General features: G+C 42.8%; 1 protein-coding gene across 7 annotated transcripts in view; it reads left to right on the forward strand.

Moving 5' to 3' along the window:
* Positions 1 to 24319: 24319 nt before the first annotated feature.
* Positions 24320 to 26928, forward strand: part of CNNM1 (cyclin and CBS domain divalent metal cation transport mediator 1) — a 74874-nt gene continuing 72265 nt past the window's right edge. For all 7 annotated transcript variants that reach the window (XM_035268744.3, XM_003734507.7, XM_078346238.1 and 4 more), the window contains exon 1: positions 24320 to 25922. In XM_035268744.3, the coding sequence (XP_035124635.1) occupies positions 24350 to 25922 (1573 nt within the window). In that variant the 5' untranslated portion in view covers positions 24320 to 24349. The remainder of the gene's footprint in view (positions 25923 to 26928) is intronic.

Genomic DNA, 26928 nt, shown 5'->3' on the forward strand with positions numbered 1-26928 from the left:
CAAGCTAAAAGAATTGATGACAGTTGGCTACACTAATCAACAGATTTTCAGTGTAGACCAAACATTCTTCTCTTGGAAGCAGCTGTCACCTAGAACTTTCATAGCTAAGAGAGGTCAATGCCTGCCCTAAAAGCTTCAAAAGATAGGCTGACTTTCTTATTAAGGGGTAATACAGCTGGTGGCTTTAGGCTGAAGCCAATGCTCATTTACCATTCCAAAAATCCTAGGGCCCTTAAGAATACTAAATCTACTTTGTCTGTGTTGTATAAATTATGTTTCATTTTGTTATCACAAAGCCTGGATGACAGCACATCTGTTTATAGCAAGGTTTACTGAATATTTTAAACCCATTGTTGAGATCTACTGCTCAGAAAAAATAGATTCCTTTCAAAATATTACTGCTCATTGATAATGTAGCTGGTTACCCAAGAGCTCTGATGGAGATGTACAAGGAAATTAATGTTGTTCTCATACCTGCCAACACATCATCCATTCTGTAGCCCATGGATGAAGAAATAATTTCTAATTCTGAGTTATCATTTAAGAAATACATTTCATATGGCTATGACTGTGATTCATCCAGCAGGTCTGGGCAAAGTCAGTTGGAAAGCTTCTGCAAATGATTTATTATTCTAGATGTAAACCTCAAGTTGAATTGCAATCTCTAATATTGGAGGTAGAGCCAGGTGGGAGGTGATTGGATCATGGAGGTGGGTTTCTCATGAATGGCTCAGAATCATCTCCTTGATGCTGTTCTCATGATAGTCAGTGAGTTCTCATGAGATCTGGTCATTTAAAAGTGTGTAGCACCCCTTCTTGCCCCTGCTCTCACCACATGACAATCCCTTTTCCACTTCACCTTCTGCCGTGATTGTAAGCTTTCTGACCCCTCTCCAGAAGCTGATCAGATGCCAGTATGAGGCTTCTAGTAAAGCCATCAAAACTGTGCAGACTTTAAATCAGGTAAACCTCATTTCTTTATAAATTGCCCAGTCTGGCAACAGATCCAAGATGGCCAATTAGGAGCAGCTCAGGATTGCAGCTCCCAGCAAAAGTGTGGAGGCCGCTGCAGGTGATTCCCAGGCAAGTAGGGCCTGGAGTGGACCTCAGCAGTCCTATAGCAGAGGGACCTGAATGTTAGAAGGAAAACTAAGAAACAGAAAGAAATAACTTCATAATCAACAAACTGGATGTCTACTCACAGGCCCAATCTGAAAGCCAACAACTACAAAGACGACAGGAGGATAAATCCACAAAGATGGGAAGAAACCAGTGCAAACCAGAACACTTCTCCTCCTCCAAGGGATCACAACTCCTCACCAGCAAGAAAACAAGGCTGGATGGAGAATGAGTATGATGAATTGATAGAAACAGGCTTCAGAAGGTGGGTAATAAGAAAAGTTGCTGAGCTAAAAGAACATGTTCTAACCCAATGCAAAGAAACTAAGAACGTTGAAAAAAGATTTGACAAAATGCTAATGAGAATAAACAACTCAGAGAGGAATATAAGTTAATTGATGGGGCTGAAAAACACAACACGAGAATTTCATGAAGCATACACAAGTTTCAACAGCTGAATTGACCAAGCAAAAGAAAGGATATCGGTGTTCAAAGATCAACTCAATGAAATAAAATGAGAAGGCAATATTAGAAGAAAAAGGGTAAAAAGGAATGAACAAAGTCTCCAAGGAATATGGGACTATGTGAAAAGACCTAATCTACATTTGATAGATGTACCTGAATGTGATGGAGAGAATGAAACCAAGCTGGAAAATACTCTTCAGGATATTATCCAGGAAAACTTCCCAACCTAGCAAGGCAGGCCAATATTCAAGTCCAGGAAATACATAGAACACCACAAAGATATTCCTCAAGAAGAGCAACCCCAAGGTACATCATCTTCAGATTCATCAGGGTTCAAATGAGGAGAAAATGCTAAGGGCAGCCAGAGAGAAGGTCGGGTTACCCACAAAGGGAAGCCCATCAGACTCACAGCAGATCTCTCTGCAGAAACCCTACAAGCCAGAAGACAGTGGGGGCCAATATTCAACATCCTTAAAGAAAAGAACTTTCAACCCAAAATTTCATATCCAGCCAAACTAAGCTTCACAAGTGAAGAAAAAATAAAATCCTTTGTGAACAAGCAAGTACTCAGAGATTTCATCACCACCAGGCCTGCTTTACAAGAGCTCCTGAAAGAAGCACTAAACACAGAAGGGAACAACCACTAACAGCTACTTCAAAAACATACCAAATGGTAAAGATCATCAATACAATGAAGAAACTGCATCAACTAACAGGCAAAACAGCCAGCTAGCATCAAAAATAGCAGGATCAAATTCACACATAACAATATTAACCCTAAATGTAAATGGGCTAAATGCACCAATCAAAAGACACGGACTGGCAATTGGATAAAAAGCCAAAACCTATCAATGTGCTGTATCCAGGAAACCCATCTCACAGGCAAGGATACACAAAGGCTCAAAATAAAGGGATGGAGGAAGATTTGCCAAGCAAATGGAGAGCAAAAAAAAAGCAATTCTCGTCTCTGACAAAATAGACTTTAAAGCAACAAAGATCAAAAGAGACAAAGAAGGACATTACATAATGATAAAAGGATCAATGCAACAAGAAGAGCTAACAATCCTAAATATATACACACCCAATACAGGAGCATGCAGATACATAAAGCAAGTTCATAATGACTTAGAAAGAGACTTAGACTCCCACACAATAATAGTGGGAGACTTTAACACTCCACTGTCAATATTAGACAGATCAACCAGAAAGAAAATTAACAAGGATATCCAGGACTTGAACTCAGACCAACAAGCAAACCTGATAGACATTTACAGAACTCTCCACCCCAAATCCACAGAATATACATTCTTCTCAGCATTACATCACACCTACTCTAAAATTGACCATATAATTGGAAGTAAATCACTCCTCAGCAAATGCAAAAGAACAGAAATCATAACAAACAGTCTCTCAGACCACAGTGCAATCAAGTTAGAACTCAGAATTTAGAAACTAACTCAGGACCACACAGCTTTATGGAAACTGAACAACTGGCTCTTGAATGCTGACTGGATAAACAATGAAATGAAGGCAGAAATAAAGATGTTCTTCGAAACCAACGAGAATGAACACAATATGCCAGAATCTCTGGGACACATTTAAAGCAGTGTATAGAGGAAAATATATAGCAATAAATGCCCATATGAGAAGCAAGGAAAGATCTAAAATCGACACCCTATCATCAAAATTGAAAGAGCTGGAGGAGCGAGATGATAAAAGCTCAAAACCTAGCAGAAGACAAGAAATAACTAAGATCAGAGCAGCACTGAAGGGATAGAGACACAAAACACTTCAAAAAATCAATAAATCCAGGAGCTATTTTTTCAAAAAGATCAACAAAATAGACAGACTACTAGCCAGATTAATAAAAAAGAGAGAATAATCAAATAGATGCAATAAAAAACAATAAAAGGGATATCACCACAGATTCCACAGAAATATAAACTATCATCAGAGATTATTACAAACAACTCTATGCACATAAACCAGTAAACCTGGAAGAAATGGATAAATTCCTTGACACTTGCATCCTCCCAAGCCTAAACCAGGAAGAAGTCAAAATCCTGAATAGACCAATAACAAAGGCAGAAGTTGAGGCAGCAATTAATAGCTACCATCCAAAAAAAAGCCCAGGTCCAGATGGGTTCACAGCCGAATTCTACCAGACACACAAAGAGAAGCTGATACCATTCCTTCTGAAACTATTCCAAACAATCCTGAAAGAGGGAATCCTTCCCAAATCATTTTATGAGACCAACATCATCCTGATACCAAAACCCGGCAGAGACTCAGAAAGAAAAGAAAACTTCAGGCCAATATTCATAATGAACATAGATGCAAACATCTTCAATAAAATACTGGCAAACTGATTGCAACAGCACATCAAAAAGCTTATCCACCATGATCAAGTAGGCTTCACCCTGTGGATGCAAGGCTGGTTCAACATACGCAAGTCTATCAACGTAATTCACTACATAAACAGAACCAATGACAAAAAACACATGATGATCTCAATTGATGCAGAGAAGGCCTTTGACAAAATTCAACAGCCCTTTATGCTAATAACCCTCAATAAACTAGGTATTGATGAAACGTATCTCAAAATAATAAAAGCTATTTACAACAAACCAACAGCCGATATCATACTGAATGGGCAAAACCTGGAAGCATTCCCTTTGAAATCTGGCACTAGACAAGGATGCCCTCTCTCACCACTCCTACTCAATATACTATTAGAAGTTCTAGCCAGAGCAATCAGGCAAGAAAAAAGTAAAGGGTATACAAATAGGCAAGGAGGAAGTCAAATTGTCTCTATTTGCAGATGACATAATTGTATATTTAGAAGACTCCATCATCTCAGCCCAAAATCTCCTGAAACTGATAAGCAACTTCAAAGTCTCAGGATACAAAATCAGTGTGCAAAAATCAAAAGTATTCCTATACACCAATAACAGACTTAAAGAGAGCCAATCAAGAATGAACTGCCATTCATAATTGCTACAAAGCGAATAAAATACGTAGGAATACAACTAACAAAGAACATAAAGGACCGCTTCAAGGAGAACTACAAACCAGTGCTCAACAAAATAAGAGAAGACACAAACAGATGGAAAAACATTCCATGCTCATGGTTAGGAAGAAGCAATATTATGAAAATGGCCATACTGCCAAAAGTAATTTACAGATTCAATGCTATCCCCATCAAGCCAGCAATGACCTTCTTCACAGAATTGGAAAAAAACCCTTAAACTTCATATGAAACCAAAAGAGAGCCCGCATAGCCAAGTCAATTCTAAGCAAAAAGAACAAAGCTGGAGGCATCACACTACCTGACTTCAAACTATACTACAAGGCTACAGTAATCAAAACAGCATGGTAGTGGTACCAAAACAGAGATATAGACCAATGGAACAGATCAGAGGCCTCAGAGGCAACGCCACACATCTACAACCATCTGATCTTTGACAAACCTGACAAAAACAAGCAATGGGGAAAGATTCCCTGTTTAATAAATGATGTTGGGAAAACTGGCTAGCCATGTGCAGAAAGCAGAAACTGGACCCCTTCCTGACACCTTACACTAAAATTAACTCCAGATGGATTAAAGACTTAAACAAAAGACCTAACACCATAAAAACCCTAGAAGAAAATCTAGGCAAAGCCATTCAGGACAGAGGCATAGGCAAGGACTTCATGACTGAAACACCAAAAGCATTGGCAACAAAGGCCAAAATAGATAAATGGGACCTAATCAAACTCCAAAGCTTCTGCACAGCAAAAGAAAGTCATTAGAGTGAATAGGCAACCAACAGAATGGGAAAAAATTTTTGCAATCTACCCATCTGACAAAGGGCTGATATCCAGACTCTGCAAAGAACTAAAACAGATTTACAAGAAAAAAAACAAACAAGCCCATTCAAAAGTGGGCTAAGGATATGAACAGACACTTTACAAAAGAAGACACACATGAGGCCAACAAACATATGAAAAAAATGTTGATCATCACTGGTCATTAGAGAAATGCAAATCAAAACTAGATTGAGATACCATCTCATGCCAGTTAGAATGGCGATCATTAAAAAATCCAGAGACAACAGATGCTGGAGAGGATGTGAAGAAATAGGAACACTTTTACACTGTTGGTGGAAGTGCAAATTAGTTCAACCATTGTGGAAGACAGTGTGGCGATTCCTCAAGGCCTTAGAAATAGAAATTCCATTTGACCCAACAATCCCATTACTGGGTATATATCCAAAGGACTATAAATCGTTCTACGATAAGGACACGTGCACACGAATGTTCATTGCAGCACTGTTTACAAAAGTAAAGACCGGGAACCAACCCAAATGCCCATCGATGATAGACTGAACAGGGAAAATGTGACACATACACACCATGGAATACTATACAGCCATAAAAAACGATGGGTTTGTGTCCTTTGTAGCAACATGGATAAACCTGGAAACCATCATTCTCAGCAAACTGTCATAAGAACAGAAAATCAAACACCACATGTTCTCACTAATAGGTGGGTGTTGAACAATGAGGACACATGGACACAGAGAGGGGAGCATCACACACTGGGGTCTGTTGGGAGGAAACAGAGGAGGGACAGTGGGGGGTGGGAAGTTGGGGAGAGATAGCATAGGGAGAAATGCCACATATAGATAATGGGGAGGAAGGCAGCACATCACACTGCCATGTGTGTACCTATGCAACAATCTTGCATGTTCTTCACATGTACCCCAAAACCTAAAATGCAATAAAAAAAATCCCATGCCAATAAAAAATTAATAATAATAAATGATATCTTGGTGGGGTGCTGCCAGCATCTACTACAACTATTCCACCTCGCCACTCTCTACAACACTGCTACAGAACTAAAGAGAATCATTCCTGAGGTTGAAATGTGAGGTTTGTGAAGCAGATACGTCTAGAAGAAAAAGGGAGAATGCAGTAACTCAGATCAGACCAGGGGAAAGTATGCTGCGACAAAAAATTGTTAGTGCCCTGAAGACATAGAAAGCTGCAGGCTGATGGGCTGTGATCATGACAGTGTTGGGTATGCTCTGACAGTCCCACTAGGCTCATGTATGCAGGGCTCATCTATGACACTGGGTGGTTTTAATGCTCCTGAACAGCAACTGGATTCTGCTAATTGCCTCACCGATGATGATGGGGAAAAGGATCACAAGGTGAATAATTTACCATCTGCCATGAATGCTTTTGCCAACTTCATGAATGAAAAGTTCATTGGATTCTGTGGTTGGTTTTGGTATTTTTCAGGTCCTGTTATTGGTGACCTTTCTTTCTACAGAGTTTAAAACCAGAGACTGTATTACTAAACTGATAACTGACCACATACCAAAATAAATAAATAAATAAAACAAAAACCCACTTATAACCCATAAGTTGCCTTTTGAAAGAATCAATAAGGCATTTGAATTGCTCCAAGATGGACATTTGTGACTATTTGTGCCTGAGTGGTGGATGTGTGTGTAAGAAGAATTTATGTGAGAGATCTTATACATGTGACTTTTACATAACATTTTATGAAAAATGAGAGGGCTCAGATTAACTGTAAAACTGACCAGTTGTGGGAAATAATTCAGAGAATAACAAAAAAAAAAGCTTTGAGACAGTTGTGAGGTGCCTTTAGCCTTTTGCCCATGTTGCTGTCCTCATATATAAAATGGAGATGGTGACACCACATTCTTTGAGAGACTCCTGTGAAGATCAAATGTAAAAATAAAAAAGACCAATGAAAGAAAAAAAAATTACCCAGTCTAAGAGCATTTGTGAATCAAGGGTGGACTACATATCCACATAAACAGGAATTTAGAAGCTGATTTCAATGCTTATGAATGACTTTGAGAGGTGCCAGAATTCAGTGGAGATTCCCACCACTGCAGATGTGGGAATAGCAAGAGAACTGAAATAGAAGTGAAGCCTGAAGATGTGACTGAATTGCTGCAATCTCATGATAAAATTTGAAGGGATAAAGAGTTGCTTCTAACGGATGAGCAAAGAAAGCGATTTCTTGAGATGAAATCTATTCCTGGTAAAGATGCAGTAAATATTATTGAAATGAAAACAAAGGATTTAGAATATTCCATACTCTTAGTTATAAAGCAGCAGCAGGGTTTGAGAGGATTGACTATTTTTTTTTTTTTTTTTTTTTTTTTTTTTGACACGGCATCTCATTCTGTCACCAGGCTGGAGCACAGCAACCTCCACCTCCTGGATTTGAGCAGTTCCCCTACCTCAACCTCCCAAGTAGCTAGGACTACAGACGTGCACCACCACACCCAGCTAATTTTTGTATTTTTAGTAGAGACAGGGCTTCATGATGTTTGCCAGGATGGTCTCGATCTCTTGACCTCATGATCCACCCGCCTCAGCTTCCCAACATGCTGGGATTACAGGCGTGAGTCACCGTGCCCAGCTGACTGACTCTAATTTTTAAAGGAGTTCTACTGTAGGTAAGATGATATCAAATAACATCACATGCTACAGAGAAATCTTTGTGAGTCAATAGAAGCAAAATTTATTGTCATCCTATTTTAGGAAATTTTCACAGCCACCCCAACCTTCAGCAGCCACTACCCTGATCAGTTAGCAACCATCAACATCAGGGCAAGAATCTCCACCAACAAAAAGATTATATAACTTGCTGAAGGCTCAGATGAGCTTTATCATTTTTCAGCATTAAAGTTTTATTTTGGGTTTTGGGTTTTTTTTTTTTTTTTTTTTTTTAAACAAGGTTTGCCTCTGCAACGCAGGCTGAAGTACAGTGGCACCATCAGCTCACTGCAACCTCTGCCTCCTGACCTCAAGCCATCCTCCCACCTCAGCCTCCCAAGTAGTTGGGACTACAGACATAGGCCACCACAACTGGCTAATTTTTGTAGAAACAGGGTTTCATCATATTGCCCAGGCTGGTCTCCAACTCATGAGCTCAGACGATCCTCCTACCTCAGCCTCCCAAAGTGCTGGAATTATAGGCATAAGCCACTGCGCCTGGCCTAAATATTTTAAATTAAGATATCTACACTTTTTTTAAAGACACAATGCTATTACACACTTAATAGACTAGAATATGGTGTAAGCATAACTTTCATATGCACTGGGAAACCAAAAACTTTGTGTGACTTACTTCAAGGTGTTAGTCTGGAACAAAATCCGCGATATCCCTAAGTCATGCCTGTATCTCTTAATAAGATGAACATGGCTTTTATTTTACAAATCTATGCACTTATAATAGTCAATGAATAAAATCAATCCTTTTTTATTTTATTTTTAAATATAAGCTCTGAGAAAGCTTGTTTACATAAATAAGTAGATAGGAAAAGTGACCATTTCCTTAATGCCAATGTCACAAAATCCTTTGATCTCCTCAGAATTATATGCCAAATATCCCATGGTGATCTATGATTTAAAATTATGTTTAATTATCTATTGGTTAATAGCTACATTAGGTCTTTCTTCAGTTTTGTTGAAAGAAAGAAACCACCTAAACTGAAAAAGATTTGTTGCTCAAAGATTTGAGTCAATCACTTCAGGACCAGCACCAACTTTCCTTCCATGCACCTTAGCAAGAGTAGGAATGGATGAGAAGTATACAAAGAACACTAATTTTATTTAAGTATAGTTATCAAGATATTGTTTTAAAACTAGGGACATAGTATTAAATATGCTTTCACATTGACGCATTAAGTAAAAGATCACACAGCAAGTCAAATACCTCATAATTTCACAGTCGTGAGCAAAAATATCTCTACATGCCACAAGGTACAGGTACTGTTAACACTCCTGTGATTTCTTTTGGTGACAGTCACAGGTACTGCTAATATTATCGTGCTTTGTGATTGTTTTCATACTTGAAAAAGATGCTAACATTTACTCAGATATTAGACAAAACAAAGATGTTCTTTTCTTTCCACCCTCGTTCACAGACGACCAGAATTCTAGGGTTAAGAATTCCTGGTTTAATAATGAAAGGACTAATGGAGTGATAATGAAGAGAAGCAGTCAGGGGAGAGGTGAAAAGGGAGGAGAAGAAAAGGGGAGACAGGGACAATGGATAGAATGAAGACAAGCAAGAAGGAAATCCAATTCCGTCTCTGGGCTTGCAGATTCACAGGCAGCGTGTGATGATTTTATATTAACATTTTATAACAACTAGGTTCTTTGGCTGATTCCTACCCACTCATCTCTTCCTCAGTTCCGTAAATAGAGTCACCCAGCTGCAGAACTGCAAGTCCCAATTCAACCAGGATTTGCAGCCGTCTTCCCCAACGGCATCTTCACAGACACACCCCAAATCTTGTGCCCTGCATTAACAAGGAGTTCATATTTTCTTGGGATACTCCCTCCCCATTAGTCCCTCTAGAAGTCCTCAAAGAGGGGGGTGCTCACCTTTTTTCTCAGCTGCCACCTGTTGCTCTCAGACCCTCAGCTCCGGGTCCCTCAGCTCCGAGTCCCTCCGCTCCAGGTCCCTCAGCTCAAGGTCCCTCAGGTCTGGGTCCCTCAGCTCTGAGTTCCTCAGCTCCAGTCCGGGTAACTCAGCTCTGAGTTCCTCAGCTCTGAGAGTTCCTTAGCTCTGAGAAAGTTCCTCAGCTCTGAGTTCCTCAGCTCTGGTCCGGGTCCCTCAGCTCCAGTCCGGGTAACTCAGCTCTGAGTTCCTCAGCTCTGGTACGCGTCCCTCAGCTCTGAGTTCCTCAGCTCCGGCCCAGGTTCCTCAGGTACAGGTTCCTCAGGTCCGGGTTCCTCAGCCCCGAGTTCGTCAGCTCCGAGTCCCTCCGCTCCAGGTCCCTCAGCTCAAGGTCCCTCAGGTCTGGGTCCCTCAGCTCTGAGTTCCTCAGCTCCAGTCCGGGTAACTCAGCTCTGAGTTCCTCAGCTCTGAGAGTTCCTTAGCTCTGAGAAAGTTCCTCAGCTCTGAGTTCCTCAGCTCTGGTCCGGGTCCCTCAGCTCCAGTCCGGGTAACTCAGCTCTGAGTTCCTCAGCTCTGGTCCGGGTCCCTCAGCTCCAGTCCGGGTAACTCAGCTCTGAGTTCCTCAGCTCTGGTACGCGTCCCTCAGCTCTGAGTTCCTCAGCTCCGGCCCAGGTTCCTCGGGTACAGGTTCCTCAGGTCCGGGTTCCTCAGCCCCGAGTTCGTCAGCTTTGAGTTTGTCAGCTCCGAGTACCTCAGTTCCGGGTCCCTCAGCTCCGGATCCCTCCACTCAACATCCTTCAGCTCCGAGTTCCTCAGCTCCGGGTCCCTCCACTCAACATCCTTCAGCTCCGAGTTCCTCAGCTCCGGGTCCCTCCACTCAACATCCTTCAGCTCCGAGTTCCTCAGCTCCGGGTCCCTCCACTCAACATCCTTCAGCTCCGAGTTCCTCAGCTCCGGGTCCCTCCACTCAACATCCTTCAGTTCCGAGTTCCTCAGCTCCGGGCCCCTCAGCTCCGGGTCCCTCTGCCCACGGGCGGATACCTGCGGCTCCACGCTATGGTCAGCCTCCTCTGTCCACCAACCCGCGGGCGTTTCACCATTGCTGGCCTCGGAAAATAATCCTCCGGCTCCTTCTTCTTTGGAAGTAGAGACTTCTCACCCCTTTGACATTAATCGTCGGTTTTCTTGGACTCTCCGCGGTCTGCCCCTCAGAGGGCACAAGCTCCCGCCAGGCACCGATTGGCTGCTCTCGACGCCATTTCGCTGGGGCTCAGGCCGGTTCTTGTGCGCTTGGGGGCCTTTTCCTCTCAGGAGGTCGGCTCCAGAGACCACCATTCTTCCGCGGGCTCCGTCAACTTGAGTCAGCTGTTCTCGGCCTTCAAGCCACAGAATGTCAGGGCAGAGATAAAACACGTGTTGAAGGGTCGCTGCACAGTCATGGCCTATGAGGAAGCTCTCGAACTTTCCACGACCCTCGAAGCACTCATTCGAGGCTATGAGGAGGCTCCTCCATAGCGGGTCTGGCTGAGGGCGAGCAGTAGGCCCTGGGCTCACACAGGGACTGTGTGGCCGCAGCCTCTCACCTGCAGTCTCAGCCCCACTCAGCCAAAATACTAATTCACCGCAGAGAAGGGCCATTGAGGGGAAAGCCCTTGGAGCAAAACAGCATCGGATTCTATTTGTCCCAGAGTAACTTCCCCCGCCCCCTCAAAGCCAAACAAGAAAATAACTACATTATGCCTTTCCCAACCCCAGCCTGGCCTTTTTTTGGAGGGCAGGATGGAATCTCGCACTGTTGCCTAGGCTGGAGTGCAATGGCGCGATCTCGGCTGACTGAAACCTCCGCCTTCCGGGTTCACTCGATTCTCCTGCCTCAGCCTACAGAGTAGCTGGGATTACAGGCGCCGCCTACCACCCTCGGCTAATTTTTTTCTATTATTTAGTAGAGAAGGAGTTTTCACTATGTTGGCCAGACTGGTCTTGAACACCTGACCTCGTGATCTGCCCATCTTGGCCTCCCAAAATGCTGGGATTACAAGCGTGAGCCACCCGGCCCAGCTAGCTGGCTGGCTGGCTGGCTTGCCTTGCTTGCTTTTTCTTTCTTTCCTTCCTTCCTTTCTTTTTCCTTTCTTTCTTTCTTTTATCTTTCTTTCCTTTTTTCTGAGATGGAGTCTCCCTCTATTGTCCAGGCTGGAGTGCAGTGGAGCCATCTCTGCTCACTGCAACCTCCAACTCCTGGGTTGAAGCGATTTTCCTGCCTCAGCCTCCCAAGTAGCTGGGATTACAGGCGCGCACCACCAACTGCGGCTAATTTTTGTATTTTAATAGAGACGGGGTTTCACCATGTTGGCCAGGCTGCTCTCGAACTCCTGACTTCAGGTGATCCGCCCACCTCCGCCTCCCAAAGGTGCTGGGATTACAGGCGTGAGCCACCTCTCCTGGCCACCTAGCATGAACTTTCTAAAAACTCCCAGAGTGGTAGAACGCCCTACTCTGGATTTTTAAATTTTCTGTTTGTTTATACAAACAATATATTCTCAGCTCTTCTGTGTAGTAGATACTGGAAATATAATGATACATATGACGATTCCAGACCTTGAAATGACAGAATCCATATTCCTGCCAATAAATAAAACTTGCTATTACTGGCTAGTTTACTTACCATTAAATAAAAATAAGCTATTATATCATGTAGAAGATGGTGAGATGGATGCAGCAAACCACCACCATGGCATGTGTATACCTACGTAACAAACCTGCACGATCCGCCCCTGTGCCCCAGAACTTAATGTATAATAAATATTTTTTATAAAAAGTTATTATCCATTATATTATAAATGCAAGGAGAAGAACAAGAATCTGTGGGAACACAGGGATGCTTCTGACATTTGTAATTATATAATTAAATTATAAGAGTATGAAATAATCTTATATGTAATTATATTTATATATTTTTTAAAATATATAATTATTTTATATAATTTTATATAATTATATATTTGGTTTATATATTATATAATTTAATAACATATTTATAATTTTTATATATTTATATAATTATAAATAATTATTGTGAAGGACTTTGGTAGGCCATATTAAGGGGTTTATAATGTACCCTAAGAACAATAGAGCACCACTGGAAGGTTTTAAGCAGGGGATTAACATAATTAGATTTATAGTGTATATAAATCTCTGCATTTATTGCTCTCTGCATTCTAAAGAATGGAGGAGAGAAACAAGACTAGAGTCAGGAAAAATAGGCTTGAAGAAGCCAAGGCCACCATGAGTGAACCAATGAAATCCCTTATAGATATGTTTTCATTTCTACTAATAAAACAGCAAAGGCTGTTAATGTTAACATTCACCTACATGAATAATAGCAGTGTGTCCAAATAATTTCAATATATCATCCCTTGCTTTCCAAAAACTTATCAGTTTTGACAAGATGATTGGAAAATTGTTTTGCAAACTAAGAAGATGTCCCTATTGAGTCCTCCATCCAAATAAGTCTTTCTGATTTTATAACACAGGGTTGTCTTTGACTCCCATTATCCTGGGTCCCACAGGTTCACAGAGACAGTCACTTGTTTACTCAATACAGAAAGGCTTTCAGAAACCTTTGGTTAGTCTGTTTTGCCTAGCTAAACCTGTATTTCTCAATCCTCTAACCAGAATACAGGGTTATAGGTCTTGTTTCAGTCCATGATACGTAAGTTCATGACAAGGCACATGCCCTCTACTCTCCTTACACCAGCCCAATTCCCTGCCTCTTAATAGACCAGAAAACAACTCCTTGCTTTACTTCCTCTTAGCTTCCTTTGCCTCTCCCAAGACTGTATCACAAAAAGCTCAAATCTTGTTCTTCCCTATGTTTTCTCTCCTGTTTTTTTCCCTTTTCCTCTTCTAAACTGTCTCTTTCCCTCATTATCCCTCAAAAGAAATGACTCAAGATCACACATTCTCAAATATGGAGGCAAATTCTTATTTACCAGAATTTCTCATAGGAAAAAAGATAATAGTGCATAACTATCCAAGTAATTGATCCATTGCCTGTTCTCTAGACCCTGGGAAAGTCATACTGCTGAGATGCCAATCCTGGCTCAACCACTTGCTTTGTGACCTTAGGCAAGTTATACTTAGCCTCTTTTCATTTCACTTTCCCCTCTGTAAGGTAGAGATAATAGTCCTGTCTCATAGGATTACTGTGAGGCTTAAGTGAGTTGATATATATTAAATACTGAACAGGGTCAGGAACTCAATAAGTGTTGGCTATTACTGTATGCTAGGCACTGGGAATATAGCAATGAGTGAGATAGAAAAGATCCTTGCTCTCCTGGACTTCATATTCTAATGAGGGGGAAGACAGTACAAGTAAATAAAGATAACTACAGAGTGTGATAACGTTATGAAGAGAACAACGGAGTGAGGATGAAGACTTTAGGTAAGATGGTCTTGGACAGAGGAAAGATGAGAGGGAATCAACTATGCAAGGAGCTGGAGAAATAAGCAGCAAATGCGAAGACCATAAGGATGGAAAGAACTTGGAGACTTCTTGAAATAAGAGGCCAGTGTGGCTGACGATTGGTGAGCTCAGGGGAGAGTGAAGCTAAAGCCAAAATTTAGGTGAAGGCCAAATTCAGCAGAATCATGTATATCCTATTAAGAGGCTGGATTTATTTTCAATGTCATGAGAAGACACTGAAGCAGGTAAATAATATCAGTTTATGTTTTAAGAAGACCCTTTCTACATCTCTGAAATACCTTGTCCCAAGCAACCTGCTCAGCTAACAAAATTTTAGTATGGCTCAGGAACTTAAAGTTCATGAAAATTCATCTCCATAGTTCCTCCTGTTCTAAACAATCAGTGGTTCTATGCTGAAATTGAAGAGACCTTTGATTTCTCAACAACACAATGTACTTAACAGACCTTTATTATTTCTTTTTCCCTTTGTGCCATTAGTTTTAAATGGTTGAGTCATATCAAATAAATGCTTTTAATTGTTCTTGTTTCTTACCTCCAAATTCCCAAATGCTAATCAACAATTTTCTGCTAATGAAGTGTCCAAAATTAAAAGCAGCATCCCAGGTGCTATCTCACTAGGGCCAAACAGAAAGAGCTATTATCTCCCTGCTTTATGACAAGAGACCAATGTCATATTTTTCTCACAATATTATACAACAGACATGTATCTAATTTGCTGTTTAGCGTCACCCTAGGGCCTCTTACAGCTATTACTATTTTCCAGGTGTTGCCCGCCTCACAAAAAAAATTCTTTTCAATTATTTTTCCCCAGATGCTTCTGCTTGAAATCTTTCCAAGTTGAGTGTCATTCCCTCTGCCATATTGTTAATGTTTTAAATAATTTATTTGGCTTTCCTGGTGTTTGCAACATGACTTCTTTTAGGGTCATCTGAAATTTTCATTAACATGTTTGTGAACAGGATGTAGCTAGAAGGGAAGTGCTGAGGGACTCATCTTCTGTTCCTTTATTAGTTAGGTGTTGGTTCTAGAAATGGAGAAAGAGCCCATTCATCAAAAGTAGAATTTGTCTCTACTCTTTTCTTACACACACACACACACACACACACACACACACACACACAGTCCTTGACATGAACAAACCATCTATATCAGGGATCCCTAACATGGGGATCACAGACACGATGGCGCACTGGGGTTCCCATGCACCCCTGTGATTGTATCCACAATATGGTTATATTGTTGTGTCCTTGAGTAGATATGCAGTTTTCTAGGGAAAAGGCCAGTAGATTTCATTAGAATCTCATGGCGGGGAGTTGGCGGGGGTCGGGGGTGGCTGGGCATGATGGCTCACGCCTGTAATCTCAGAACTTTGGGAAGCCAAGGCGGGTGGATCACTTGAAGTCAGGACTTCAAGACCAGCCTGGCCAACATGGCAAAACCCATGTCTACTAGAAATACAAAAAATCACCTGGGCATGGTGGCACACACCTGTAAGTCCAGCTACTCAGGAGGCTGAGGCAGGAGAATCACTTGAACTCAGAGGCGGAGGTTGTAGTAAGCTGAGATGGCACCACTGCACTCCAGCCTCAATGGCAGAGTGAGACTGTCTCATGCACACACAAAAGAATCTCATGGGAGTGTGTAAACTGCAAAAAGGTTAAGAACCATCGTTTTATACCACTGTTTCCCAAAGACTGAGCCAACAGTCAGCTCTATTGGAATCACATGGGATTCTCAGTAAAATGCAGATTTTTGGGTCCTATTCTAGATATACAGAATGGAAATGGAGATAGGAATGTCAATTTTGACTGGGATAAGTATGTTAATTGTACAAAATTTAAAAGGTCAAAAAAGTCTCCTATCCCTGTTCCCTAGCTATCGGTTTCTTTTCAGAGAAGCAACCACTGTTACCAGTTTTCTGTGTATTTTTTTTATTTGAAAAATAACAAAAGAGCAAAGAAAAAACGACTCCCCAGGTGATTTATATTATGTTTATGCACAATAAAATTTGAGAATCATTGCTCCATAAAGAAAAAGAATGAATGTTTAACTGTGCTAAAGACTGTCTCAATCAGAGAGACCTTGTTCCCCTATCCAGCTAAGATCCTGATTATCCTGACACACAATGCTCAAAGCCAATTACATATGTACAACTTTCCATTATTTCATCTCCTCTTGGTAAAGAAAATATCTTCAATCTTTTTCTGTTTCATTAGAATTTACCACCTCTGCTTCTGGCTCTCTGTGACCTAGCCTGATACCCCACCCTGATTCAGGTGTTGAATAAACTGGTAGCCAAGGTAGGATTGACCTTCTGACTGCCCCAATGCTGGGATTACTCATTCCCTCCAGAAAAACTTCTTAACCTCTTTGGTAAAACAAAAACCTCCCTAGCCTAAGCAGCTTCTCTTATTAACTGATAGAAACAGCTTATCTCAGAAATTCTGTACACAAAATTAATCATTTATTGTGGGAATGTACAAGTCTAGATTGCCTTGTACCTGCTCTACTGGCAGATGTAGAGGCAGCCAGCTCTATGCTGTGGCATGGAAGCTGTATCTCTTGGCTTCTTTCTAAGTTGGGTCCAGAGATTCAAGCACAGTAAAGCATAGGTTCATGTTTTCATATGTGAAGCTCTGTAAAATGTGGAATGGCCTATAAAAGAGAACAGATGTATTTTAAATGCCAGTTCAAAATTTTAGCCCCCAATTTTACACCTGAAAGGCTAACAGATATATGAAGACAGGAATAAGGTTGCTAGGAATTAAAGACATTCAAATTTAAAGAATGAACACCATGGAATATTATGCAGCAATCAGAAATGATGAGTTCGTGTCGTTTGTAGGGACATGGATGAATCTGGAGAACATCATTCTCAGCAAACGGACACAAGAACAGAAAATGAAATACCGCATATTCTCACTCATAGGAGGGTGATGAAAAATGAGAACACATGGACACAGGGAGGGGAGTACTAAACACTGGGGTGTATTGGGGGGAAAAGGGGAGGGCCAGTGGGGGGTGGGGGAGCTGGTGAGGGATAGCCTGGGGAGAAATGCCAAATGTGGGTGAAGGGGAGAAAGGAAGCAAAACACACTGCCATGTGTGTACCTATGCAACTGTCTTGCATGTTCTGCACATGTACCCCAAAACCTAAAATGCAATAAAAAAAAAAAGAATGAGATAACACTTCATGTCCATCAGCTTAGCCAAACTGGAGAGAGAACAATACCAAATGTAGGCTATAATGTAGGAAAATAGAAAACCTTTGGAGTTACCAGTGGGAAACCAATTCTGAGTGAATCCATATACTGTGGCCCGACAGTCCCATAGCAGCTACATCCTAAAGGAATTGCCTCACAGATCCAGTAGGATCATAGTCAAGGATTTCACTGTGGCTCTATTTGTAGTTGTGGTAAGTAACCTAAGTGTCTATCCCAAAGGAATGAATAAAAATCATGTTCTGGCTATCCACTATGGAACACCATGCAGCATTTAGAATTCCAAACCACATATATATTCAGCAACATGAACAGATATTACACAAAGACTGTTACGTGAAAATGTGAGAAACAGGACAAGTTCTATAGTACATTTTATGAAAATTAAAAACACAAATACAGGCAGAGTGTAGATTAATGGTTGCTGGAGGCTTGGGGCAGAGAATGGAGAGAAACTGTGAATGGGTACAGGATTTATGTTAGGCGTGATTAAAATATTCTGGAAATAGATTGTGGTGATTGTTGAACAACACTTTGTGAGTATTCTTTTTTAAAAAAAAATTACTGAATTGTACACTTTAGAGGGGTCAATTCGGCTGAGTGCAGTGGCTCAAATCTGTAATCCCAGAATTTTGGGAGGCCAAGGTAGAACGATCACTTGAGCCCAGAGGTTTGAGACCAGCCTAGGTAACATGGAGAGACTCCCTCTCTACGAAAGTTGGTTTTTTATTTTTAACAAAATTAGCTGGACATGGTGGTGTGCATTGTAGTCCCAGCTACTCAAGAAGATCAGTTGAGGCCAGGAGGTCAAGAGGGCAGTGAGCTATGTTCATGCCACTGCACTCCAGGTTAGGTGACAGAACAAGACCCTGTCTCTAAAAAACATAAAAATAAAAATAAAAGGGGGAATTTTATGGTATGTAAATTATATCTCAATAAAAGAAAAACACACACAAACCAATACTAAGTATTTTACAAGGATATATACATACTTAAGGATGTATCAGTCAATATTGGAGTGGCTATCTAAAGGGGGAAGGGATGAGATTGGGGATTAGAATGGAGTAAAAGAGGATTTTTATAGCCAATGATGCTAGTGCACCATCAACTATCAACTGAGGAAGACTCAATCTTCTGTGCCTATGATAAAACCAACAAACACACACCAACAACAACAACTGAGAGTGGAAGGAGGGAAGAAAAAAGGAAAAGCATATTATAGTATAATGAGGGGAAATGTGCTGTAATGAGGAATAAAAAAATTAGAATACTACAATGGTAAGAACATCATAAGTGCAGCTGGCTGGGCACAGTGGCTCACACCTGTAATCCCAGCACTTTGGGAGGCTGAGGCAGGCAGATCACTTGAGGTCGGAAGTTCAAGACCAGCCTGACCAGCATGGCGAAACCCCATCTCTACTAAAATTAAAAAAAAAAAAAAATTAGCCAGGCATGATGGTGCACACCTTTAATCCTAGCTTCTCGGAAGGCTGAGACATGAGAATCTCTGGAACCTGGGAGGCGGAGGTTGAAGTGAGCCGAGATCTCGCCCACTATACTCCAGCCTGGGCGACAGGGTAAGACTCTGTCTCAAAAAAAAAAAACCTAACAGATTATATTATTGGGAATAGTACTAACATGCTATCATAGTTTTAAAGTACAAAAAAAGGAATAGAAGATACAAAATTTAATAATTTTATGTTCTTTCTAATGTATACATTCTTCTTCATCTTCTTCTTCTCTTTTTTTGAGACGGAGTTTTGCTCTTATTACCCAGGCTGGAGTGCAATGGCGTGATCTATGCTCACCACAACCTCCGCCTCCTGGGTTCAGGCAGTTCTCCTGCTTCAGCCTCCTGAGTAGCTGGGATTACAGGCACGCGCCACCATGCCCAGCTAATTTTTTGTATTTTCAGTAGAGATGGGGTTTCACCATATTGACCAGGACGGTCTCAATCTCTTGACCTCGTGATCCACCCGCCTCGGCCTCCCAAAAATTCTTCTATTTTTATAACATCTAATTTTTGTGGATAGAGTTACCAGACCCTCTTCTCTAGATGATGGGTTCCATACATCCTCTGGGTACTTTGAACAGCTCCTTTATGGGAGTAATTAATTAGGTAGGCAGGCAATTTCTGGTTTGTGTCTGTCTTCCTCAGGAGAATCTAAGCTCCAAGATGACAAAGAAGGTGTCGGATATGCTCAATATCTAGCACAAGGCCTAGCACTTTGTTAATTAACAAACATTTATGGAATGGATAAACAAGAAATGAAATAAGCAAAAGCATTTTAACATGCACATTCCGAAATAGCATAGTCATAATATTAGAGGTATTATTTCCTCCATCTCTCTGAGAAATGAGGAAGTGCCCAACTTGTAAGCTAAGAAGACAGTAAACATTCAGATTCTGGGGAGCTATTTTTGGCAGCTCTTCCTTAGGAGAATCACACTGCCTGAACCTGTCCCCAGGAATCCTTTCAGTTACAGCAGTGCTCTGGAAAGCCAGTACTTTTCCAGAACCTCTTGTTCAGTAAAAGGAAAAGTACTCAGTCTCTCTAGATTATCTTCACCCAATGTACATTAGCCCTTACTCACTGACTCATGAAAGGGTAGAGAGCTTAAAACTTTCATTTCACAAATGAGGAAATGAGCCTAGAAAAATGAATTGATTTTTCAAGCCTAATGCTTGTTAATAATAGAGCTGGTGCATTCGGGAATAGGCTCATTCTTACAGTTCTCTCTTTCTCAATATATATGTAATACATATAAAATATATTTGATTTATTTAAATTACATTTATGAAAGATTTTTTATTACATTGGGGGAAAAGCTCTTGATGTGTTAAGTAACATGAGCTGACTAGAATTACATATATAATACATATTCAATTATAAAATATATAACAATATGGAGAGCACATATGTGTTTATGTGTATATATTTCTCAGTTACTCATCTATGTAGAAAATGTAAAAAGGAGTATAAATATGTTAACAGTGTTTATCCCTTGTTGGTAGGTCATAGTATATTTTTATTTATGTTTTTCTGTATTAAAATTTGTTGTTAATAAGCATATAATATTTCACAATGAGAAATTTCAGTTTTTTAATTCCTGCTCTAATATTTGTTAAAGGTTTTATTTTGGTCAGCTCCACCAGGTGAAGGGCACATCAACCTAGGGTCCAAAGAAGTTCTACCAGTCATTTAACCTAATCTATAAAATGGGTATGATCATACCTACTTCCCAGGGCTCTTGTGTATACGGAATAATAAATATGAAATTCCTTCATAACTCTAAAGCTTGATAAAGATGTTAAGTGGTATTATAATGATGATAATGGTCTGTGACCTATAAGAGATGGGAAAATCCTTAGGATAACAGGTATCTTTGTGCTGAGGAGTTTAGGTTGGGAAGGGAACAAAGTCTACTGTCAGAAGAGAAGCAAGAGCTATTTTGCGCTTAAGGAAAGCAATCAGCTGGGTGAGGTGGCTCACGCCTGTAATCCCAGCACTTTGGGAGGCCGAGGCAGGCAGATCACCCAAGGTCAGGAGTCAAAGACCAGCCTGGCCAACATGGTGAAACCCCATCCCTATTAAAAATACAAAAATTTGCCAGGCATGGTGGCATGCATCTGTAATCCCAGCTATGTGGGAGGCTGAGACAGGAGAATTGCTTGAACCCAGGAGGCAGAGGTGCAGTAAGCCAAAATTGCACCACTGCACTCCAGCCTGAACAATGAGAAAAAAAAAAAAAAGGAAAGGAAAACGATCATATGGTTGACCCCAGTTCTCTCCTTCCCCTATACTTCCAATAAATGCCTCAATATTTCCTCTTAAGATTAAACCTCCTTTCTGTCTCTTAAGTAGCCCATGCAAGAAGGAGCTTATAGTGGACAGGATCTAGTATATTTTGAGACAATAGCATATCACAGCCATGGAAAATGAGATTTCACACATAGGGATGATTTTTGACATTAATCAGAGGTGCCAAGGGTAGTATGTAAAATTATTGTTTCTTTTTAATTTAGTAATTATTTTTAGAGACAGGGTTTTATGCTGTTGCCGAGGCAGGACAGCAATGATGCAATCATAGCTCACTTCAGCTTCAAATTCCTGGGCTCAAGTGATTCTCTTCCCTCAGCCTCCAAAGTAGATGAAACTAGAGACATATGTCACCATGCCTGGCTAATGTTTTTAATTTTTAATTTTTTAGAGACACGGTCTTCCTATATTGCTCTGGCTGATCTCTAACTCCTGGCCTCAAGAGATTCTCCCAGCCTGCCAAGTAGCTGGGTTTACTATATTTTAAAATATATAAATCTATATACTATAGATTATATATAAATCTATTTACTATAGAATCCCAAGTAGCTGGGTTTACTATATTTTAAAATGTAATACAGACTATGATAAATTTACCCAAGAGAAATAAAAATTTATGTTCTCACAAAAACCTTCACACGAATGTTTATAGCCACTTTTATTAATAATAACTAAAATAATAGCTAAAAACTGGAAATAAATCAAATATTCTTCATTGAATGAATAAAGAAACTGTGACACAGCCATATAATGGAGTACTACTTATCCATACAAAAGGATGAACTATTGAAAATCGCAACAACATACATGAATCTTAAATGCATTATGCTAACTTAGCAAAGGAAGCGAGACCCAAAAAGGCTACAGACTGTATTCTCCATTTATATGACATACTGGAAAAGAAAACTATAGGGGAGAACAGATCAGTAGTTCCCAGAGGATAAGATGAAGGGAGGGGTTGACTACAATAGGACAGTAAGAGAATTTTGGGGGGTGATGGAGTTACTTTTGATTGTGATGGTTACATATATATGCATTTGTCAAAATTCATAGAACAGTACACCAAAAAGGAAATTTTACTATCTAAAGTTTAAAAACAAATGCATAAAAATAATATACTCCCAGGGTAAATCCAAACAATACAAGGAATTTAACAAGAAAGTCTCCCTCCCAGGTCTTTGTGATAATAGATCTGTATTTTGATTGCAGTGCTGGTCACATACATCCATACACGTGATAAAATGATAGAGAACTATACACATTACACCAATATCAACTTCCTGCTTTTGATAATGTACTATAGTTAAGATGTAACCAGCCAGGCGTGGTGGCTCATGCCTGTAATCCTAGCACTTTGGGAGGCCGAGACAGGCAGATCACTTTGGTCAGGAGTTCGAGACCAGCCTGGCCAACATGGTGAAACCCAGTCTTTTCTAAAAAAAAAAAAAAATACAAAAAATAGCCAGGCATGGTGGCAGGTGCCTGTAATCCCAGCTACTGGGAAGGCTAAGGCAGGAGAATCACTTGAACCTGAGAGGTGAAGGTTGCAGTCAGCCAAGATTGCACCATTGCACTTCAGTAACTCAATCTCAAAAAAAAAAGGATGTAACCAGTCAGTCATGGTGGCTCATGCCTGTAATCCCAGCACTTTGAGAGGCTGAAGCAGATAGATCATTTGAGGTCATGAGTTTGAGACCAGCTTGGCCAATATGGCCCACCTCCCCAGTAGCTGGGATTACAGGCACCCACCACCATGCTCAACTATTTTTTTTTTTCTTTTTTTTTTTTTAGTAAAGACTGCATTTCACCATGTTGGCCAAGCTGGTCTCGAACATGGTGAGACCTCCATCTCTACTAAAAATGCAAATATTAGCTGGGTGTGATGGTGCACACCTATAATCCCAGCTACTCAGGAGGCTGACGTAGGAAAATTGCTTGAACCTGGGAGGCAGAGGTTGCAGTGAGCCAAGATTGTGCCATTGCATTTCATGCTGGGCGACAGAGCAAGACTCCATCTCAAGATAGATAGATAAATAAATAAATAAATCTCATATAAATGTGTGTGTGTATAAATTTATACATAAATACTTTTAACACAAATGTTAGCATATTATACTTGCTGTTCTGCACCTTGCTTTTTTCCTATGATTACTTTGGATATTTTTTCCATGTCACATATACAATGGATCCACCTCCTTATTTTTTCTTGCTGCATAGTATTCCATTGCACAGTGGTATCATCATTTATTTCAACAGTTTCCTATTGATGGACATTCGGATCTTAACTAAAAATTGAACTTAAATAATTCAGAAATTTGTACAATACCTAAGGTCGGCTGCAGTTGGGACTAAAAGTTTTCACATATTAAAGACTTGACTCCAGAATATTCTTTTGACCAGAAGAGGGAATGCAAGTGGCAGGAGAATCAAAAAGCTGGGAAATTTCCCCGGCCAATGGGGAAGCGGGGAAGCGGGCAGGGAATTACTGCCGGGTAGGAGTTCGCAGAGGGGCACCTTACTTTTAGAGTAGGAGGCTGTGCTCCAAGCAGAGGCTTCCCAGGCTGCAGCTCAGATACACCGAAGTGTGTACCAGCTACGCACCGTGCAGTGATGCCTGGTCACCTCCAGCCTCCCGCGGGGACACCCTGCCCAGGCGGAGTCTGAATGCCCACTGCCACCAGCCCACGCGCGCAGTGGGCGTACACGTGGTGACCTGCCTGCTGCTGGGTTCCCAGCTCCGGCTCCTCCTCCCTCCAGCTCTAGCTCGGCTTTCTGCAGTATCACGTGCAGCCGCGCCGGGTGCAGGATGGCGGCGGCCGCGGCGGCGGCAGCAGCGGTGGGTGCCAGGCTCCGGGACTGCTGCAGCCGAGGCGCTGTGCTCCTGCTCTTCTTTTCCCTGTCTCCTCGGCCCCCGGCCGCCGCCGCCTGGCTGCTGGGCCTGCGGCCCGAGGACACTGCTGGAGGCCGCGTGTCCCTGGAGGGGGGCACCCTGCGAGCCGCCGAAGGCACCAGCTTCCTCCTGCGTGTCTATTTCCAGCCAGGACCGCCGGCCACCGCCGCAAGGATGCCCGCACCGACCCTCTCCTCCGGGGAGAATGGCACAAGCGACTGGGCTCCGCGGCTCGTGTTCATCGAGGAGCCCCCGGGCGGTAGCGGCGTGGCCCCCAGCGCGGTCCCCACGCGGCCCCCGGGACCGCAGCGCTGCCGGGAGCAGAGCGACTGGGCATCGGACGTGGAGGTCCTGGGGCCCTTGCGTCCCGGGGGCGTGGCAGGCTCAGCCTTGGTCCAGGTGCGGGTGCGGGAGCTGCGCAAGGGCGAGGCGGAGAGGGGTGGCGCGGGCGGTGGCGGGAAGCTCTTTTCACTCTGCGCCTGGGATGGGCGCGCTTGGCACCACCACGGCGCCGCCGGCGGCTTCCTGCTGCGCGTCCGCCCGCGGTTGTACGGCCCAGGCGGGGACCTGCTGCCCCCTGCGTGGCTGCGGGCGCTCGGGGCGCTCCTGCTACTAGCCTTGTCGGCCCTGTTCAGCGGCCTGCGTCTAAGCCTACTGTCGCTGGACCCGGTGGAGTTACGGGTGCTGCGGAACAGCGGCTCGGCAGCCGAGCAGGAGCAGGCGCGCCGTGTGCAGGCCGTTCGCGGCAGAGGGACCCATCTGCTCTGCACCCTGCTCCTGGGCCAAGCCGGAGCCAACGCGGCACTCGCTGGCTGGCTGTACGCCTCGCTGCCACCGGGCGTCGGAGGAGCCGGGGAAGACTATAGCGAAGAGGGGATCCACTTCCCTTGGCTGCCGGCGCTCGTGTGCACTGGCGCGGTATTCCTGGGCGCCGAGATCTGCCCCTACTCGGTGTGTTCGCGGCATGGGCTGGCCATCGCCTCGCACAGCGTGTGCCTGACCCGCCTTCTGATGGCAGCCGCCTTCCCCGTGTGCTACCCCTTGGGCCGCCTGCTCGACTGGGCGCTGCGCCAGGAGATCAGCACCTTCTACACGCGGGAGAAGCTGCTGGAGACATTGCGGGCCGCAGACCCCTACAGCGACCTGGTGAAGGAGGAGCTCAATATCATACAGGGTGCCCTGGAGCTGCGCACCAAGGTGGTGGAAGAGGTCCTGACCCCCCTGGGAGACTGCTTCATGCTGCGCTCAGACGCGGTGCTCGACTTCGCCACTGTCTCCGAGATCCTGCGCAGCGGCTACACTCGTATCCCAGTGTACGAGGGCGACCAGCGGCACAACATTGTCGACATTTTATTTGTCAAAGACTTGGCCTTCGTGGATCCCGACGACTGCACCCCGCTCCTCACCGTCACCCGCTTCTACAACCGTCCCCTGCACTGCGTCTTCAATGACACCCGACTGGACACGGTACTGGAGGAGTTTAAGAAGGGTGAGCAGTAGTCTGTCTTCTCTCCCAACTCCAGTCCCCCTCAAAGGTATTATCCTTTCGTGACCAGGTGAGGCTCTAGATACCCAAAGCAATTTCTCTCCTCTGGTATGAAAAACCCAAGGAAGACTTTACCCCTTGGCTCCCTGGCCATTTTCATCTCACTTCTACCTCACTTCTTGCTCCAGAGTGAGCCCCAGGCCTCTTCCACTCTACTTGACTCACAAGATTCACCATATTCCTTATTTATTCCATTCCCCCAGTGTTTTTCCAAGGCCTACCAAGTGTCAGGTATTGTGTAGGTCGGTGATAGCCTTGAAGGTCATTGCATAGCTCTCCACCTATTACAGGAGGCACCTCTACAGGTTCCCATACAAGCAGCCTTTGCTTTAAACTCCTCCCAGGGTTGAAAGCTCACTATTTACAGAGCAAACTAATTCCGTTGCTGGACAGCTCCAGTGGCTGACAATGTCTTCCTTAAACAGAGAAGTTTTTGTCTCCAGATCCTCCTAGTTCTGCCTTTTGAATCATGTAGACCAAGCCCAAATACCTTAGATCTTCTTCCCCATATTTAACTTCCCATCAGGTATTGATTGCACACATATCAAGTACTCAGGTTCAGGTCGGGTGCGGTAGCTCATGCTTGAAATCCCAGCACTTTGGGAAGCCCACGTGGGAGGATCACTTGAGCCCAGGAGTTCAAAGCTGCAGTGAGCTGTAATCCCACCACCGTACACAACAGCAAGACCCTGGTAAGGAGTGGGGTGTGCTCAGGTTGGGGGTTAAAAGTTGACTGAGGCAGTAGGATCCTTGTAATTCTAGGAACTGTGGGCCTGTGAAATAGGATAGATCTGAGGAAATACTCTGGGTAGAGGAGATCCTAGAAAACTTGCACATCCAAATGAGTGGGGTTTCCTTCAGCACAGCCACCATCCTCCAACTCTCCTCCCCAAACTCAAGTCTGATGTCATGCTTATAACATGTTTATTTTATGTCTGAGTTTGTCTTC

Source organism: Callithrix jacchus, chromosome 12 (genome assembly GCF_049354715.1).
Source record: "Callithrix jacchus isolate 240 chromosome 12, calJac240_pri, whole genome shotgun sequence".
In the NCBI taxonomy this organism is placed as follows: Eukaryota; Metazoa; Chordata; class Mammalia; order Primates; family Cebidae; genus Callithrix; species Callithrix jacchus.